The sequence below is a fragment of the Haliotis cracherodii genome, unplaced genomic scaffold (assembly GCF_022045235.1).
Source record: "Haliotis cracherodii isolate W230 unplaced genomic scaffold, xgHalCrac1.p SCAF_9, whole genome shotgun sequence".
NCBI classification, from domain to species: domain Eukaryota; kingdom Metazoa; phylum Mollusca; class Gastropoda; order Lepetellida; family Haliotidae; genus Haliotis; species Haliotis cracherodii.
In genome coordinates, this window is record NW_027266343.1 from 27,462,180 (window position 1) to 27,484,263 (window position 22,084).

General features: G+C 41.2%; 1 protein-coding gene across 1 annotated transcript; it reads right to left on the reverse strand.

The window, feature by feature from the left end:
• Nucleotides 1-1,547: 1,547 nt before the first annotated feature.
• On the reverse strand, nt 1,548-18,473 carry LOC139452258 (homeobox protein Nkx-2.5-like). The gene is made up of 2 exons (XM_071233656.1): nt 18,000-18,473; nt 1,548-2,826 (listed from the first exon to the last, which is right to left on the reverse strand). The coding sequence occupies exons 1-2, from the start codon at nt 18,334-18,336 to the stop codon at nt 2,255-2,257; spliced, it is 909 nt and encodes a 302-aa protein (XP_071089757.1). The 5' UTR covers nt 18,337-18,473; the 3' UTR covers nt 1,548-2,254.
• Between the last annotated feature and the right edge of the window lie 3,611 nt (nt 18,474-22,084).

The following is a 22,084-nucleotide window of genomic DNA, read 5'->3' on the forward strand; positions in this document are numbered from 1 at the left end:
TATTGAACCCAACTACACAACGCCACATCGAACCACGAACCAACCCATACTACGCCACATCGAACCAAACTACACAATGCCATATTAAACCCACCGACACAACGCCACATCAAACCCACCGACACTACGCCACATCAAACCCACAACACAACGCCACATCGTCAAAACGCCACATCGAACCCATCGACACAAAGCCACATCGAACCCACCGACACTACGCCACATCAAACCCACCAATACAACGCCACATCGACACTACACCACATCAAACCCACAACTCAACGCCACATCAAACCCACCAACATAACGCCACATCGAACCCACCAACACAAAGCCACATCGAACCCAGCGACACAACGCCACATCGATCCCACCAAAACAACGCCACATCGAACCCACCCATACTTCGCCACATCAAACCCACCAACATAACGCCACATCGAACCCACCGACACAACGCCACATCGAACCAAGGACACAAAGCCACATCGAACCCACCGACACTACGCCACATCAAACCTACCGACACTACGCCACATCGAACACACAACACAACGCCACATCGAGCCCACCGACACAACGCCACATCGAACCCACCGACACTTCGCCACATCGAACCCAACTACACAACGCCAGAACGCCACAACGAACCCAACTACACAACGCCACATCGGACCCAACTACACAACGCCCCATCGAACCCACCGACACTTCGCTACATCGAACCTAACTACACTACGCCATATTGAACCCATCGACACTTCGCTACATCGAACCCACCGACACTACGCCATATTGAACCCATCGACACTAAGCCACATCGAACCCACCGACACTACGCCATATTGAACCCAACTACACAAAGCCACATCGAACCCACCGACACTTCGCCACATCGAACCCAACTACACGACGCCACATCGAACCCACCGACACTTCGCTACATCGAACCCAACTATACAACGCCACGTCGAACCCACCGACACTTCGCCACATCGAACCCAACTACACAACGCCACATCGAACCCACCGACACTTCGGCACATCGAACCCAACTACACAACGCCACATCGAACCCACCGACACAACGCCACGTCGAACCCAACTACACAACGCCACATCGAACCCAACTACACAACGCCACGTCGAACCAACCACCATATCGAACCCACTAACACAGCATCATAGCCACCCCGTTACAACTAACACAAACGCCATATCCACCCACTAAGACATCCACCTTCTCGAATCTATCACGAAACAGTCCGATGTTGTCAACAATGTCCACGAATCCTTCAGATGTTGTCAACAATGACCACGAATCTATCACATATTCTGAAAAATGTCCGCGAATCTATCAAATGTTGTGAACAATGTCCACGAATCCTTCAGATGTTGTAAACAATGTCAAATTGGAAATGCCATTTTTGTGCGGGTTTCTGAATCACCTGATCAGTGGTCCATAACCTAAATGTTGTTTTAACATTGACTACATGAATCAGAATAAAAGTCAAAGACACACACGTGATAAATAAACATTTATTCAGATGAGATGATAATGAGCTATAATACACAAACATGTACATCTTGTTCACACATTGTGAAACGAGTCTTCGTCAATATTTTTCTCGCTGAATGGTGAAAGTAGTTTAGAATTATTACTCAAGATAGACATAAATACCCTGTAGTTGCTATTGAGATCTAAACAGCTAACATGTACATCACAAGTAGATTTGGTTCTATGCTGTCTAGTTGTCTCGAAGTACATGTACTAGTCAGAAGGACACAGTGCAAACCGTGGACCAACAGATTACAAACTTGCAACGTAAACACTGCTTTAATATTGACATACATGATAACGGATTTATGTCCCCTCGCAGTCCAGTTGTTCCGTGTCTGACAATTCAGATGACATTTCTCTTAAAGACAAATTTGTCTGTTAAAGCAACACATCCGGCCTCCTCGGCACATTCTGCATTTGTTATCGACGGCAACCCGAAATGGATTCAAGGATCCGAGTGTCGAACAGTCCTGTCGAAGGTGCTGATTGTCTGCGGTGTGTCATTACTTTTGCATGGCCCGAAGTGCCAGACCCGAGCTCTACACTCCATCACAAAGGCGCTGTGTGGAGTTTATGTACAATAGTGCAGCCAAACAAACCTCGGGCTGGATTCAAGCTTTGAATTACCTGAGTAGGTAGTGACCCCCTTAGGGTACCGTATTACGTGTCATTACTTTTGAGACGACCCCGTCCCTACCATGCCCTAATGCCTTGGTGTATTGGCTGCTGGACATATCCATTCTGTTGTATTTGGTTCACCTGGGCCATGTGGTTGGGGACTGTGTTATAACTGGGAGAAGAATAGGCAAAGGGATTAACATTGTACGGAGCAGAATAGGGAGGAGTCATATTCTGTCCCATGCACGGTTTCCCATCCCTCACGAGTACCGGTACAGCCACCCTCCTTGGGGGCTGCATGGCTGATAGTTCCAAACTCTTATCCTGTCGTTGTCTTTTGCATTTGTATCGTCTGTTCTGAAACCAGATTTTAACTTGGGTTGATGTCAGTTTCAACATGGAAGCTAATTGTTCTCTTTCCGGGGCGGAGAGATACCTCTGCTGTTTGAACCGCCTTTCCAACTCGTAGACCTGCGCCTGGGAAAACAACACGCGGGGTTTCCTCTTTTGTCTTTGTTTAAGAAGTTGACATTCTCCTGAAGAGTCGGAGCTTGTTGAGGGGGTCTTCGTTTTCTCACCCTCGGGGCGTGGAGGGGTTGATGCCGTGGCGGGGGAGCCGGACTGGGTGACGGTGCACGGCAGTGTCGCTGTAAGCAGAAAGACATCAATATTAGTCTTGTACTGTCACATTTGTAATGTTAACATTTCGATTCAAACAGGACCGTCCTGAAATTATCCCCTTAACCAATATAACCAACCATCATTAACGTTGTCATCTGTGAGCACCATCGTCACCGACATCACCAGCACTACCATCTGTGCAACCACAGACTACTTGCCACACACTACACAACCACCGCTTTCCTAACCACCACAGCCATCTACCCTTCATTATAATCTTCATCATCAACAATACCGGCATCAACACTACCAACATCAATGCAGCCTTTGGTGCCACATTGTCAATATTACCATCCATACCATCACCATCACGCACACACCCACGCCAAAGCCCCGGGTTCGATTACCCACAGCGGTACAAAGTTTGAAGCCAATTTACAGCGGTACAAAGTTTGAAGCCAATTTCTTGCGTCATCTGCCGTGATATTGCTGGAATATTCCAAAACTGAACACCACCACTACCATCCTCGCCGTCAACGACATCACCATCTCACACACTCCCTGACTAAACACCACCACTACCATCCTCGCCGTCAACGACATCACCATCTCACACACTCCCTGACTTAACACCACCACTACCATCCTCGCCGTCAACGACATCACCATCACCCACACTCCCTGACTGAACACCACCACTACCATCCTCGCCGTCAACGACATCACCATCTCACACACTCCCTGACTTAACACCACCACTTCCATCCTCGCCGTCAACGACATCACCATCACCCACACTCCCTGACTTAACACCACCACTACCATCCTCGCCGTCAACGACATCACCATCTCACACACTCCCTGACTTAACACCACCACTGCCACTCAAACCAACAACATCCTACCGACCACATCACTACTGCCACTCAATACCTACAACATCCTACCAACCACCATCACCACTGACACATTCAACATAAGCATCATAACTATCATCAGTATATGTTTATCATTATCAGGGCCAGTGGTGATGTTGATGCAGAGTCTGGTATATACGCCGTGAACACAGTGACGCCTTCTCCCAGCGTCAGCAGCGGTCGTATGGACCACGTTGTCCCCACATGCAGCGCTAGCTTATGTAAACCATGGGCTATAATTACTCCTCGCCCTCAAAGCGGAAGTACACCCAATAAAGCGTGGAATTGTGAGAGGTCTTCAACACGGAATGCTCAATTTAATAGATTCTCTATCATTTTTACACCTGCTTCGAAGAAAGAAGTCTAAATGTTTTACCAAGTATATTTCAATACAAGAGTTGCATGAGAACAGACGGGCCTATACGAACCCTGCGTAATAGGATATAGCGGAAACGGAAATCGGTTCATTAGCCCTTTCGAGTCTCACCTCGCCCCTTTACCAAGACGAAAACAAGATAAGAAATATTGCCCCCACTATAGGGGAAACTGGGCAGCGGTACAGCATAGATAACGGTATTCCGTTGACATATGAGATCAGAGGTCATTTTACTAACATGTAATAAATGGTTGTGTATGAAACAAGTTATAATGTGACTGTGACTTGGGTGTACGCACAGACGTATTGGGTGTGGGAAGACGACAATACATGGGAGCTGTGGGACAACTTCAAGTGAAACACCTATGAAACAGATTTCTTTGAGGGACATTTAGAAGTTGGAGTACTAAGTAAGGATAAGATTTATGGAAGAAAAACTTCTCTATTACAATTAGGAGCGACGTTTTGTTGTAGGTACTAACTTGCTTGATAGCAGTGTTAGAACCTACACCAAAACGTCGCTCCTTATTGTAGTACAGAAGTTGTTCATCCACAAATCTTATCCTAACCAAGTCACACCGCACTACAACGTGGAATGAACAAATGAGGTGGCGTCAACATACATAATAAAGGAGAGTTAAGTTAAAAAGTAACTAGAGGATACTACTGGAGCTTATTGCCAACAAGGATTCCGTTTCGTGTACACATTTGACAGCGAGTATAATCAGGGCAGTGTGCGCGATATGGTGACTGCGATCTGCAATGTACACGCTACACACACATGTGTACTGCGATCTGACACACACATGCGTACTGAGATCTGCAATGTACACGCTACACACACATGCGTACTGCCATCCACGTGGGAGGAACTACGTGATTAGGGGAGCTCTTGATTACATAGCTACCACATATCTACGCCATTCTTCTTATACTCTATCATATAGGGTTAAACTGTTCGGCACACAGTCCAGCAGCTGCTGATCGCACATACACGGGTGTTTTGTCATGAAGAAATCAGGAAATCCCCAAAGAGCGAGTTAATTGAATTATGATCTGTAGCGTCAGTTTTACTTGTTAAATTGCACGTTCAGAATGGCCAGTGAATTCCTGACTCAAAATCAACTGCAACAACAATAGCGTGACATAATCCTAATGTTTTAATCTGTGGTTATCCCTCATATTTATATTGTTTAGATATCTGATTTAACCTTACACCAACAAAGAATACATAGAAACGTTCTATATCTCAAAGTCTGTCTGGACTGGCCACGTGACACTTGCAATGTCTCTTGAAGATCATATGAAGTCAAGTTCCCGCCAGGGGTTAGCCATCTCTATATTTGGTACATTTTAATGAAAGCGGATCGGGTACTTGAAATATGAAATTACTAGACAATTACACGACAGAGATACAATTATGAGCACTATGACAACGTTCACTAACGTCCGAAACGGAGATTAACACCATTGTAAGCCAATAGCTTCCGGAAGCAAACGTTTGTCAATGCGAGGGCAACGCCTATATTTATGTTTGAAATAGAAACAAAAGTGTAAATTTATGTTTTTGAATTTTAGGTTTCGTACCGAAATTAATTTCGGCGCATTGAAATTAATTTCAAACATAAATACTATTGTTCTCTTTTCATATTATTTACAGATTAAAATTAAAACTAAGAGGAAAAAGAAACTTTACATCTCGGTTGATTTTATCATATGTATGATTTTCAAATAAAATATCATAATCAATATTACATTTTTTAAAATGAACTGTAGTAGCGCTCAGCCAGCATTTACAAAACACTTCTACGTATTTTTATTTTTTTAAATATAATTTAAGTTAAAACTTAAATTTAAACTGATTTTTTTTTAAATCGCATAATACATAGCTGCTGATGGGTATCTAAGACATCTTATCTTTAAAATTCACTAAGGTTGCTTTTTTCCGGCATAAATTAATATTTCAAATAATGCAAATTCATTTCTTATCCCAGTCGTCATTGAACCAATTTATGTTTACACAAAATAACCAGCCACAGCTTACTTTTTGCCAACCGTTGCAGGAATGAGTGATGTTTAAATGAACATAATTAGATTTAACAACAGTTCTTTCAATTACATAAATAACAAACTCGGTTTACTTTCATTTACCCCTCAGTTTATGTCATTAGTTTCAGCAGTATCGATATTTATCCTAATCGTCACCAGTATTGCTGTTATTGGGCTGCGCCCACTGAGAGGTGATTCCTTCGTGAATATACTACCATTTGACGTGATATAAGCGCCCCTCGGAAACAGACATGGGGGAAACTGAGGGCCAATGTAGTCGTGTAGGATCTTGTCATTCATCCCCCCAGTACGTCTGTTAACTAACATCCCCACGCTGAACGCTGACTGTCTGTTATGTAGATGTAAAACTGGATGCAAGGTGCTCGCGTTACCGCATGAACTTTGTACTTTCGGTGTTAACAGTGAAATGTGTGAAAAAACCCGTCAAACTATTTTTTGCAATGTCCTAATCTGGAGATCACTTGATTGACTTGATGTGTATTGGTGTGTATTCGAACCCCGTGTGTCGATATCGATACTCAGCCACTCTTGTTCTCTCGTACAGAGCAGACAATACAGACTGCCCTAACACTACTGTAGTCTGGATGCCTGCAGCGAGAATCTCACTCGTTCTGGCTTGTGAGAATACGGGTATGCTTGAACCGGATAAAGATCGTCAATGTGTTTTATTTATCATTTGAAATATGCAAGTATGTGATGAGTGTGTGAGGTTGGTTTCACACTGCTTATAACATTTATCAGCATTCGGGTATAGAACAGTAGGATTGAGCCCAGTCGTAAGGATATTGGTCGGTGTGGGGAATGTCACAATAGATTATCTGACCCTGAAGTAAATACAAAACCCAGTGAATATCAGTCTCGAATATCTGACCAAACCGATTCAATAAGGCGGAAAAGGCAGCATTATCGTGACAATTATATGTCTCCAGGTGTCCGCCAAAAGGGTAACAGAAGGGATGACCTGACATCATTCATACCCTACTGCAGTAACGCCATAGTACCAGTGTTTGAACAAGAAATGCCAGATTGCAGGCCATAAGGACCCATACAAAAATGAAACTACGGGCCCGACACAAGATCTACCTGCCACGGGCGTACGGGCAGGCGCTTATTTCTAACACTGCCTTGTACATACCCCTAACACCCTAACGTGACCTGGAACGTTATCGTGGTTTTGTAGCGTGGTGTGGGTGGTACGGACGGATTTGAAAACAGTTTCGCGGTTTCCCGTTTTCGAAATACTGCTCAAACCACAACCTATTTATTTCCCCATGAGAAATATTTCAACTATTCGCTGTTTAGAAGGTTTGCCTGTGTCTGCCACCTCCAGGCTGGTGACCGTATCCTGGCCACTGTCCGGCGGATGGCGGTGCGATGCCGTGCCATACAGCCCCGCCATCCATCGCTCCTGTGAATCACCACCGACACACACATACACACTGATAGGAAACAATGTATTGTTGATAACTCTCTGTGTACTAAGACAATGTCTAGGTATATATCCTGTCATAAGATCTGCATGTGTTTGCAACCTTCCTGTCATAAGATGTTCTGTAATTGATGTGAGATGTAAACAATGAAACATGCACATAACATATTGCAGTACCATACACCAGGTTGTAGGCCGCAGTTACAACCATACACGTATCAGGTTGTAGGCCACAGTTACAACCATACACGTATCAGGTTGTAGGCCGCAGCTACAACCATACACGTATCAGGTTGTAGGCCACAGTTACAACCATACACGTATCAGGTTGTAGGCCACAGTTACAACCATACACGTATCAGGTTGTAGGCCGCAGCTACAACCATACACGTATCAGGTTGTAGGCCACAGTTACAACCATACACGTATCAGGTTGTAGGCCACAGTTACAACCATACACGTACCAGGTTGTAGGCCGCAGCTACAACCATACACGTATCATATTGTAGGCCACAGTTACAACCATACACGTATCAGGTTGTAGGCCGCAGTTACAATCGTGTGTAAATGAGCATGTCGGATTCAGTGCCGATGTGGCTGTACACTGAGCACAATGCCACCGATCACAATAACCAGAATCAATACATTCTGATAAAAACACTTAACACAGTTCTCATCGCAGACTAAAACGTTGCTGCAGAAGACTTACATGGCAGAATACTTATCATCAGTAAAACCTGTGTAGATGTCAATCAAACCCATTTTGATTGAAAACGTGGCACTTGTGTAGCTGATGTGGGTGTAGCTGATGTAGGTGTAGCTGATGTGGGTGTAGCTGATGTGGGTGTAGCTGATGTAGGTGTAGCTGATGTGGGTGTAGCTGATGTGGGTGTAGCTGATGTGGGTGTAGCTGATGTAGGTGTAGCTGATGTGGGTGTAGCTGATGTGGGTGTAGCTGATGTGGGTGTAGCTGATGTAGGTGTAGCTGATGTGGGTGTAGCTGATGTGGGTGTAGCTGATGTGGGAATATTTCCTACACTTGGAAACACTCCGACTAGATATAAGCGTGTCAAGACACGTCCTTTAAACTGTAAGCAATGATCTCAGAGGTGGCCACGCAGTACAATTCATACGCCCTAACCCAGCATATATCAGCGTGTGATGCTCTTCTCGATGCTATGTACATCCTTTGATACTTTAACTAATTCGCAAGTGTCAATCGTCCCATTTCTACAGTTATCCAATACAACTCAATTAGAAATAAAATAAGCAGACATTTTAGTTTTTTGTCGTCGAGCAACGCCCAATAGTCCCAACGTTTGCCGGGACAGGTAGGTTCACCAGTTCCGCTATATGTCTATTTCACACTGATCAAACAGACTTGGAGAACTACAGGAACTACTCTCAGACTATTTCACTAGAGTGTATTCCACTGGTCTTGGCGTGGGATGAGGCTACGGTGCCATGTAAATCGACCGGTTTCATCTGAACGTGATCTAAGTAGTGTTACATGATGTGTATTGTTACAGGGATTGGGAAGGATACTATCCACATTTGGACATCATTTTGATTGTTCATCTCATAAATTCTATCTCACACGATCAAATATTATTTCCCTTTTTAGGAAAATGTACTTCGATATATATTGCCGTCACCGCTGAACAACGTTCTTGAATTATCAATTACATAATGCTACATTTGCTTAACCGGACATTATATAATGTATTACCCGTTGACATCATTGTTAGCAACTGACTATATAAGAGCACATTATGCATTGTTTTGAATGATTCATTCACAATATTCTTATCTCATGGCCTCCGTTTCCTTTTATACTTTGTTACATATTTATGCAATGTTGTGCTCAACTGCTTGCCTTTCACAACACAATTCGAAAAGTAATTCAATTTATTTGTTTCATGGAAATTCCGTCATAACACTGGACACACTTGGTCACAATTAAATTACAACGCAATTATTTTATTGTTCAAACTGTTGTCGCATAAGCGCGTTACATCCGTTTATCTTCACCCACGTGTACACAGAGACTCGCTACAGAAATCAGGATACATTCCGGGAGAAAATGCTACTGGTCACATTCGGCGCAGACTTGAAGGTCCAAGACTTGCGTCACTGACTACGGGAGAAACCACAAAGCAACGCTAGTAAAACCGTTCGAATTTTCCGAAAACGAAAATGCTGGTTTTGTTGCTTTCTTCCTTGTCCCGGGCGGTGGCGGTTTATACACATGACGCGATGGGATTTTGCCCGCTTTCTACTTCTTAACATTTCATATAAATCTTTATGCTCGAATACATTGACTTTTCAAATAGTCTGACTGATTTTCGATAGGTAGAAAAAAAACATTGAAGTGAAATGTCGTTACGTGCAGTCGCTATGCATATTCTGTAAACACTGTTACAATTATTTTTGCGTTTTGTACTGAAAAGATGATAATTTAAAGATTAATTAATTGCTAGAAAAGTGCAACAATGCACAGTTTGTAAAAAGGATGCCATGTAGTCACGGTGAGGCCACACAAGATAGCGCCTTCCCAACATTTACATATGATCATGTCAAGTCATCGATAGCTCCATTACTCTGAAGTAGTTGTGCAAGTAGTACAGACCCCTAATCCCTGATTGAACGGTTTGGGCGGCCACTTGAAGGATTACACCTGTTCTGACTGTGTGTTTTAGGGGGTGTTGCCTACCCGGGGTAGGCGGCGGTTGCCGGGCCGGCCTCTGTGAACATCAAACATTGTGACACGGCACTTACAGGGGTCAATTAGAAACACATTGTGTCAAGGGCTGACACTAGTAACGTAGATATAGCCGTCTTTACTAAATAGCTTTAGTTTGGATATAGAGCTTTAGTTTGGATATAGGGCTTCAGATATGTGTAAATAAAAGAGTTGGTTGTTGTGGGATATTGACGACTGGTACAAGTGTCAGCTATAACCTCGGAGAGGTCGTCATTGTCATCTTACAGCGATTAAGTTATGATTTATCATCGCGTGGCAATATTTCGGACAAATATCGACTTTTGGTGATATAAGGGCAAAGGGCGTGACACAAACATGGCGTGTGATGTCCAGGTCAGTTTATAGTAATAGCTTACTAACGGAAATCATTTCAACTTATCACTTTAGTGGTTGTGGGACGAAAATATCATCTAAAACCATGATTGTGGGAAGCATCACTTACTATGATACAATATTATTTATGTCAGTAAGAATAAACCCCTTCACCATCACCATCTCATCCCCACCCTAACTCCAAACCCCACCACCCATACACCCTACCGTCCAACACATTAGCGACCCTCATTCTCCCTTTCCAAGGTGTTACCATGCACGTGATTTATCTGGTGATTATCCCCCTACTCGCGGGGTTATTTGCACGTGCAAAGTTTATTTGTAAATCACTTGACTTGTGAAATTGACAAGAGTGTTGACACATAGGCGGCCCTGTGTAATGTCGATTTCAATTAAGGGAAGCGAGCGTCGCGAGTCATGTGATTTAATTATACAATATTCTCGAAGTACCCGATACCTAATTCCAAATTAGAATTTCAGCATGGCGATGTTATATAGATTGCAACATCACCACATAATTGTCAATAGATACGCACATATAAAGTTATTAAATATCTATTAAAATTATCAGTGGGCTGCTAACTGAAAAATAATTGCGGGTCCCAGTATCTGGCTGTATGTACCGCGGGCATTCCAAGCCGTACCATTTATCAAACAGTTTAATATTGTATATACTGGGGGTTAGTTTGATGAATTGGGGTTACATAGGATACTAGATACCACTCGAAAGCAGAAGTTATCTCACGAATATGTTAAATATAGCCACCTCACGCACTGTCGATTTCACGGGCACGATAACCCTGTAATATCCACGATTGTTATCAACAGAGCTGTCAGAATCATAAACGAGCTTACGGTGGGTTTACGGCGGTGAGGACGCGCACGTTGGTGACGAGGGGTGTTTATATCACGAGCAAGAATGCCTTTATATACAATTTAATAGTTTAGCAATACACTAAAGTACCTGCAATGATGCAAATAAATGTAAATTCCTATTATTTTCATATTCCCTTCTTTAAACAGGTTTAGTAAATAACGCATTCGAGACGTCACCTTGGAGTATGATTGTTGTTCGAATATCTTCTACAAATGTAGCTGAACACACCCAGACACATCTATCTATGCTACGTGCATTGTAAATATGTTGTTGAGCGTCTTATTGAAATTTCCTGCTGCGAAAAAATGAGTTCATTAAATGTAGAACTTTATAGATGCAATTAATTAAATTGATTAGAATATAAAGAGGAATTTAATTTGTAGATTTTCATCGCGACCGTGCTGGAACAAAAGTCACATCCCGTTATTGCTACAGAAAAAACACACATTTTATTCTGGTTGAATTCTAAAACCAGCGCCAAACGTTTCTCATAAAATCAAGGTTTAAACTTCCTGATGGTTTTATTGCATGTTGTGCTTGTTAAGGCGTAATTGAAACGTTTTTAAACTTCAACTATAATCAAAACGTTTTAATTCTAAACAAGGTTGACACGGCATATATCTAAATTGGAAATGTGCTCAACGGCAGACAAAATGTGATTAGTGAAGGGGATGCATGAGCCAGCACTGACGTACCCAATAAGCAAAACAAAGGGGAGCTTGTGTTCAGTGATTGATAATTTACCAGATAATAGTATACCGGCGTAAGAAAATATTGATCTATATAAACATTCTGGCAAGAACATTCGAGTGTATTACATTCGCCAGTCTTAGCGACAATCTAGAGACAAGTTAGTCACATATTTCATTGACCATTCAAAGTAAGTTTAAAATAGGGTTTGTTTATTTATTGGGCTAATAGTTTTAATAAACCCTTACAAATTCATTGATAGAAAATAACATTTAATACATTATTAATACACCTGTATCCGAACGGTATTTCTGAAAGCGCTTACAGAAATTTGTCTTTTAGCATCCTTAGATCAAATGTAATTAACAAATTTAGAAACTGATTCAGTGTAATCGATTCATCTCGCCCGTTTGTATTCTGGAAAAAAACGTTTTCCTGGTACAGGTAAGTCTGACAATTTGAAATGGTGTAATTCGTGCTTTATTAGTACATTTCCTCCTGCATAGCTCTACTACACAGAGGCACACAGGAAACCACACAATAGCGCTGACACGTGTTCATTTCATGTCAATTTCATGTCAACTGAAAGGGACATCCTCGTTGGCGTCTTCAACAGGTAGCTGTTTCAATGATGTATGTAGATCCGATATAATATACTGGATAAGGTATCATATTATAATATACTATATTACAATTAATTCGGTAAATGTTTTATGTACCATCAGCTGTCAATATCGCAAAGAACTACGATGCACATTGATATATCAATTTGGTATATATATTTTTCTCATGTCGATACCTGCCATGCATATTTCACAGTTGTCAGTCATAAATTCAAACTTCGTCAATCCTAATCAAGTACATGGCGGTGCTTCCAAGATGTGAACACTTCCTCTGTATAAAGACGAAAGAAATATTCTAAAATAGTTCCTATATTAACGCTGGATATTTTTCACGGAAGCTAAAATCTGTTCCCAATTTCGGCGTAGCTATCCATCAAATTAAGTAGGAAAGGCGATCAAAATAAGATCATAATTGCTGATCCGTTTCTCGTGTAAGTTGCGTAGCTCCCAGCCATAAAAATGCGCCAACTAACCCATGACGTTAGAACATACGGCACCAATTTCTTTCTGCTTCTAACTTTAATGGGATGACATATAGCTTGGTCTTCTAGAATGTAACTCGGTGCAAACACTGATTGGAGGAAGGTTGACGTTCACTTGGGGCTTTCTCTAGTGGAACGGGGCAGGCGCTGAGGTGAAATTGTTTTGAAGTTTTATTGTAGAAAGTTATACGGGAGGAATGAGTGTATACACTAGACGATGCTCATTTAGAATACCTTTCGTTGATTTCCATTTAAATGTTAGTAACAAACTAATCCTTTAATTTGTCGAAATGAATTGTTGAAACTAAACGGAACAAGTATATGACATGGAATGGCAGTGTATGGAACAGTAACCTGCCTGTGTCACATCAGTAATGAGGAATTCAGTGTCATGAGGCACAGGTTGTATGAGACAGTAGCCCCCAAATAACATATTGTTAAGATGTCTATTGGAAGTAATATTCAAAATAATAATTAATTTTAAAACATATATATATAGTCTGTCAATGTTTTGCAGATCTCACAGTGCTATGGGTAATAAAAGTTATTTTATGTCAATTTGGATGCCTTTCGAAATACCGACCATTTAAATGACCATGAACGTGTCAAAAGCAGATATCAGCCCCCGGTAGCTGGTTAAAAGCTCATTCCAAAAACTTTTTTCATACGTGCATGTAAAGACTCATTGTTTTAGCCCGTGTCACTTTCACAGTTTTGTCACAAGAATTAACCATGTCTTATTTCAAAGCGACTCTGTATTTAAACCAAACGCACACAGGCCTGCATGTTATTGAATATTGTATGTACACTTTACCTGGAAACGCATATATCGTCTCATTGATTTTAATCCGTCGTAATTTCTTCTAAGCTATGCGTTTGATGTATTTTGGTAATATTTGTTTTATTCAAAAATATGTTGTAAACATTTTATGTTCAACGCTGTATTATATCATAACGTATATATACGTGCATTTAAAACATTCATCACTTGTTCCTATTTCATAAATGAACACGTATTTCAATATTTATTTTTTAAGGTTTATAATAACTTACTAGCGATACGGCAGTGTATACGAAGGCGATTGGTAATAAAAGGAATTAATAATGATAGTATGTTCCAAAACGAACAAGAGTGTCTAAATCTTTGAATTTGTTTTGAAAGAAAATTAAAGGACAATCGTTTACATAGTAATTCACATTGTATTTACAAGTTTGATATAAACAAAAGTAAGGCCGTTTCGCCCTTTCAAAATTCCTACCATTTGTATGTGTGTCTGGTGAAACGATCGCCGTGTGCTCAGATGCCACACACGTCTTAATGTAAATTACTGCAAGTGCGTGCTGCACGAGAAGCACGCGCGCTCGGGGAAAATTCGAAGAGGCGCGCTGTGCCTCACAATTACAATTTCTTACAAATTACACGTATTTAACCAAATTTTATGTACTAAATGTTTTACTTGTAGGCTATTATTTTTTGTTGTATTCTTTGTTATGACACTTAAGTGGATTATCTTAAAGTTAAAATAATATACACGTGAAAATATAGGTATTATCATTATTATAACCAATGTTGTTATTTTGTCGATGCTGCCGCGACCCATCTACGTGTACCCGAACATCAAATTCTACTGTCAGGAAATAATGGATGGTCTGTATATTTCTTTTTTAACTTTTTAATCCACTGATGAAGGAAATAGAAAGAAGGCACCAAGTCATATTTATAAGTCGCAGTAATAATATCATTTTATGATAAGAAATGTATATCATTTACTCATATTTTGCTATTTAGATGTATAAGTTTTGACAAACCAATATTCATTTTTTTTGTCGCCGTGCAAGTCATTTGTTTGTTGTTGAACACCGCACTCAGCAATTTTCCAGGTCTATGACAGTGGTCTGTAAATATTCATATTCATACGTTCCTGGATATGTTTGGATACAAAATTCAACAATGCTCAGTTTGATCTAAAAGTCAGCAAATAATATTTCTTACGGTCTGGGTTCTAATTTGAAATGAGGCGTTTCCGAATGTAAAATAGATATGAAAGTGTCCTCGTGAGAGAAGAAAGACCCGACCAAGCTCCGAGCCAACATTTGTCAATGATCTTTGACAATACTAGATTATGAACAGAGAATATGATCCACAATGACTTAGCCAATATATATCGGCCAACTGTTTCCTTGTAAAGGACGAAAGGAAAACGTCATCTCATTTGAACGTTTAGATCGGAAGGTGGTATGATATTCCGCCAGTGTGGATCAACGCTACAACATTTCTTCACTTGTCTTGGCTCGTATTCACATAAGATACGTTTTTTTAAGAATTAGCAGTTATTTCAATCATTAAAGAAATTTGAGAAATTTGCAGATGCATTTATAATTTCCAGTCCAATTATTTCACAGATGCGCAAATATAAAAAAAAAGGACAGGGAAGTAAGAATGGTTAAAAAGTTTCCGAAACATGACGATTCCAGTGCATCCCTGCCAAGCTTTGGTCACAGGGCATGAAGTCGTTATACCACTAGATGGTATTCTGGATAAGACGGAAGACACAGTCCATCCTGTCAAGTTAGACGCTGTACGGACGGTGGTCTTTGAAAGCAATAACTCACGATAAGTAGTCAAGAAACCCATTGCTTCATCGCTATCATCCCCGGATCTGTGTATTATAAATTAATGAACAGATCCTTAGGGGCTATAAACCATGACAGGAATAATAATCAGCCCCTAGCGTGGGGGACCGCCCAATTTAGATCTACCGACGCAGGAAGGGACCGATGTGGGTAGGAAACCCTTCCCCAGTCTTCGGCTCCTGACGAGTATTCCTTGTGGACATTAATTAAATGCTGGCCGGGTTACGAAGGGGGATATTATTGTGAATTTGGCTAATTGGATTGTTGATAGAGGCAAATACACATTGGGGTTATGGCTCCTCCGAAAACCTTACATATCATTCGCGGAATCCGTTTAATACGGATAATGGTGCGAACAGGTTTTGTGTCGTCTGCGTCCCGGGGAGCAGACGATAGTTCTAACAGCTTTGTATATAAACTTAGTCTCTGGGTGGCAGAAATGCAGAGAAGGGTTCGTTCCATACACAGACGATATGTTGAGAATATAATTGTAGGATAAGAACGATCAGTCTGTTTGAAGTTCCACCATCAGATAGTTCCTTCATTTTTGGCTCAGAGAAGCGATAATCATCCAGATACTGGGTCGTCTGCTATGTTTCAAGACCTACCTTCTATTGCCTTCGCCGGAGAAACAAATTAAATTTCATTTCATAGCGTCGGAGAGCGTGGCTTTTCCCAAGGGTGTGAAAAGTAACCAAAGACATATGGAAATATTGTTTGCAGTTAATGAGATGTAGTGGGCATAAACAATCTACGTAAGAACCTGCTCATATTTTCTTAGTTTTTACCCCCTTTCGCTGAATGAAAGTCCCCGCAGTCAACTGTACAGCGTAATTGTATGCAAAAGAATTTATGGGATTCTGTTATCGTAAAATCTACATTTTCACAAATAAAACAAATAAACGTGTGTAGAGTTATGCGTATTCACATGGAACTCTGTTGCGTTATTCCAGATGATATAGAAGTAGTAAGTATAAGTATTTACACGTCACAAAGACATAATGGCATTGTCAGCGATGATTTCACCGTTCTGCTCGTAAATGGTTAACTATTCGCGTGTGATACATTGTAGGAAATAATGAGTGAGACAAGATGTAAAAGAGGAGGAAGCAACTCACGCGGTAATTGTATGAATCAGAATATTTATATAAACTGACGTATTGTTGGTGCGCACTGACGTGTTTCTTCGGAAGCGTGAAGTAAAGCGATGTGTACAAATGACATCTTTGAAACACAACTGCAGAAACATCAGCTAGGTCTAACTTAAACCTCTACCCTTGTCCAGATTATCACTGGAAATTCTGTTATGCAAAGTTAAAGCAACACAGTATATGTTAGTAATAGTTTGCAAACAATACGTTTAATCCTGTAACACGACATACATTCTTGAACCAGGATGTTCAAGAGAATTTGTGAAAGACAGGGTTCATATTGTGACAATCATATGATACAGTATTACAAATGTCTGGAGAGGAAATACTAAAAGAATCGTGTCAACAAAGCGTTGCTCACCACTGGTCCAGGTCTGACAACACTGGATGTACGACCGGATAATCCGGTCGGGGAGACCCACGTGTTGAGAGATTGTGCTGGTCGTGTAACATCCGTGAGGTGAACTCCTGGTATGAGTCCACTGAACAGTGTGTTATAGTGTGTTATAGTGTGTTATAGTGTGTTATTCTAGACAAAGGTGCTGTAAACATGAAGTGCATCTGGTTATATCGCTGCATCTACTTAATTCCAGCAGACGACATTCCTGACGTTGAGAGTAGACACTAGCGGGAGTATACATCAGGCAACACGCAGAACACACAAGTAAGCAGAACCCACAACTCAACTGCACACATCTTTACCCTCTCTACCTAAGAACCTCTTCAGCTCATCCAAATGAATTGAATCATATCATATGAAATGAACACACACAAGGAGATGTGGATTTCTACTAGAAGCGGCTAAGTAGAATCTTAAGTATCTCTTAATCTCTCAGAGCCCTCTCTTACTTACGTTTTGTGTCGACGCTGTCGTCGTCTATGCAAGGTGTTGGCGGGGTGTGGATGACAGTCTCGAAGTCTTTTGCTGATGGGGGTGGCCCGGCACCCAGGGCAGTCCCGGGGGAGCCGCACGGCAGGGTGGTGTATGTCGGCTGGATATGATCAAGAGTCGGAGATGCAGGACTTCCATAGATACAAGAAGCGTAATTATTCATCTGCAGTTGATCGCAAGATCTTTGCGTCTCGAAAGGAAAATTAGCAGTCGGCATTGGGAAATTCATCGCCTGATAGTCCAAGTGATTTTCGCTAAGCAGAGTCTTAACGGAAAAGTTAGAATAATTGGAATACATTTTACAATATCCGAGGAGTTGTTAGTCTTTTGGATGCACACACAGTCTCTGTGATGTTTGTAAGCGGCAACCGACGGCTGTGATATCGTGCAGGACGATCACTTATCGGGAACGAATCTTGCAATGACAAACCCACGTACTCCTGGCTTCAGCCAATCAGCACGTCGCTCTCAGAGAGCGGCGTGAGACCTCCTACAGTGTGTGTAAACAGCCAACAAGTCTCAAGGACTTGCTAAGTTAGTGACCATCTCATGAATATGCATGAACTCTATTTCTTGTCTCCGTTACACGCTGGCTATATGCCGACAGTTTGGCCAATTATTGTCGATCACGATGTTAGTAATTTCTTCCTTGTATGCCATGTCAGTGTCTGCTCTGTCTTTCACATACGTCGCTAAATTGTCCACAATCCCTCAAATGCAAATGGGGAATATTTAAAATATTGATAAAACTGTGTTTAAATGGAAATTTAAAAACTTCGAATACAAATCTAATGGCATTCTCTAAAATTCCTATTGCACTGTTTCAATATAGGATCTTTCCGTGCATGTTACAAATATTTCCTCGTATTATTTTAAGACACTCATAATATTAATATGATCAATTTTGATACTTTCATTGACATTGTATGTCACTGCATGTGAACTATCCAAAGGATGGAAGCCTTGTATCTTTCACCAAATACTTCCTGCAATCGTAATAAAGTGATAAAGGTTTGGGGTGATATCAACATTAATATATTATCAGTGGAAACACAGACGAAGCTAACAATGACCTTTATGTGTTTTCAAAGTGGCGCTACTTTGTCTAAGCTGACCAGGCAGCCTGTGTAATTACTCTGTCTAATGACTTTGATAAATCCGAGAAGCGCGAAGTCAGTTCCCTAAAACCTCGCCGAGACGGCCTCGAACACATTTCTTGATAAACCGAACAATTGAGCTCCACATACAGCGCTGTGTACCTTCTACTGCCCATTTACCTCCCACCGTGAAGGTTAGTGGTTTTTCTCAACCTCCCATCGTCTTTCCCCAGTCCCCCTTCCGACGCCCAGTGTATCGTCTGCTCCCGGAAAGTTTACCCGTTTCATCTCCTCCTGGCCTCCTCTTTCTCTCCCCTATTCCTCCCATTTCAGGGTGATTTCTTCACTCTCCCCATACAATTGCCGTTTATCAATTGCTTCAGCATAAATCAAGCAGGTCGTGTGTTTTTCTTTGACACATTTATCACCGCCAAAAGACTTTAAATTGGTTTCCGTTACGACTTCAGTGGTCGTGGGGAGTTCGTGGTAGATGTTTGCGGGATGGCACTGTGAGGAGTTCACATCTGGGATTGAATTCTATCGATTTAAAATCTTGTAGTATTTTACCGTATACAGACTTTATATAGTGTGTATTTGTGCAGCACAAAATAAATCACATATTATTTAGAAATCTTGATTTTGCCACCTATCCGAAAGAAATATTATCGAGTTAATATTTTTCTTAATTTATTTATAATATTTTATTGCCCTTCAGTTGCTTCAGAATATATCACAGCCGTTCAGGTGAAGATGGAAAAACGTAACGTCACCGTCTTTACAAATCTTTGTCTCCAGGAGAACTACACTAAGAAAAGAAAAAAAACAGATAGCAAAAATAATTTGCTTTGGAAAAAGAATTTAAAAGAGCTCTAAACAGATTTTTTCAGTGACTGTGGCCAGTGAGGCGACCACGTAATGGCGTCAATACGTTCTGGGTGTAGAGATCTTGTCCAGTGAGGAGACGAGGTGATGGCGTCAATACGTCCTGGGTGTAGAGATGTTGTCCCGTGGGGCGACCACGTAATGGCGTCAATACGTTCTGGGTGTAGAGATGTTGTCCAGTGAGGAGACGAGGTGATGGCGTCAATACGTCCTGGGTGTAGAGATGTTGTCCCGTGGGGCGACCACGTAATGGCGTCAATACGTTCTGGGTGTAGAGATCTTGTCCAGTGAGGAGACGAGGTGATGGCGTCAATACGTTCTGGGTGTAGAGATGTTATCCCGTGGGGCGACCTCGTAATGGCGTCAATACATTCTGGGTGTAGAGATGTTGTCCAGTGAGGAGACGAGGTGATGGCGTCAATACGTTCTGGGTGTAGAGATGTTATCCCGTGGGGCGACCTCGTAATGGCGTCAATACATTCTGGGTGTAGAGATCTTGTCCCGTGGGGCGACCAGGAAAACTGTTCAAATGGCTAACAACTGGTGTTCTTTCTTTCTCACACTTGCAAGTTTTGGACATCTGATAAGTATGGATAAATGAGTGCTGTCTGTGACCCAATGTGCTATTTTTACGATTACGTTTCCACTTTTTCTAACTATATCTCATATGAAAACTAAGATGAGTCAAAGGCTGGCTCGTGTTAACATTTTAGAGAGAAAAAAACCGTTGGAAACTAAAATCAGCCTTTTTGACACATTTTACCCTTACCAATACATTTTGTGTGCGACAGCTGCAAGTGATGAAATCTATTTTTCGTGTATTTGAACTCATCAACTTCTAGGTTTTATGCAGTTCTTAATTAATGCAGATCATGTTGGCCCCAGTGAGCTTTATCCTACCTCGTTCACGTGTCCTGGTCTTGCTCTGCAATTGTCACCATGAATGTAAGTTTTGTTACAACACAATGTTGGCTGTCAGTTTAAGCAGCGATTAATTCCTTCAGTAACTGAAATGTTACAGAATAAATCCAAGTTTGATATTAAGTTCCACTTTCATAAATAAAATACACGTTGTAAAGTAAACAATGTAATACAAATGAGATGTTTAAGATAACTAAATATATTCGGCTGTACTCATACTTGATGTAAACAATTTTAAAAATAATATGAAACTCGTCATGATGCTAATCTTGGATCTCTTTAGATTATTCTGTAACTTCCAGAACACTGCTCCGGGGCAGGTTTATAGGTAAACACTCATTGTTGTAGTGTGACCAGCTCGAGCGTACCAGTCACTGGGCGGGCACGTGGGCGTGGTAGTACGCAGTCTTTAGCAATATTCCATCTATACATCAATACGTGGCACACCAAAAATGAGCCTCGTACATTGTATTCATATGGAGAACCGACCAAAAGAGGAGGAGACACGCGGGATTCTCGTCTGTCCTGTTATGCATATTAATGAAGTAGTTAATATGGAAAAGATAAAGTAGGTTTCATAATAAAGTTAACATGTTACAGTTATAGGTACAGTGATAGTTACAGTGATATTTTCAAACCATGTGACAATAACCTGTGGGTGGGGCTTGCAGACATCCGGGACTTTGAAGAAAGGTGTTTATCGTATGTTGCTGGTGTTGACAACCTCCTCATGTGCTTGATCGTAAGGATAATTGTACATCGACATGCAATCAATTTAAAAATGATTATATACAAAGTATGTACATTTCCTTTTTGCAGCTTTAAACATCAACTAACATAACACATCTTTGTGAGTATCAAAAATGGCATCACATTAAAGACAAACGTTCAGCCCTAGTCACATTAACCTGAGGAGTACAGCCTTTAAGATATTCATTGAGAAATGCTAACTTAAATCTACTGCACATTAGGCATTTTTTCCACTCAAGAGGAAATCTCAAAAGTCATATCGCCCCAAACAAACACATCTTACCATCTCTTGTATGTAGGTAGAACGAGAGTATCGAAGTGCCACCTAGCGGTGTCTCCTCAGACTATCTACTCTCGAAGCCATAGAGCAAGACGTTTCAAGCAAGAGTCAAAAGC

Excerpts from the sequence above, each read along its gene's own strand:
- LOC139452258 (XM_071233656.1), bottom strand. The coding sequence starts at position 18,336 with ATGTATTCCAATTATTCTAACTTTTCCGTTAAGACTCTGCTTAGCGAA. Across the intron at positions 2,827-17,999 it reads CGACAGCGTCGACACAAAAC|CGACACTGCCGTGCACCGTC; the intron begins GTAAGTAAGAGA and ends TTCTGCTTACAG.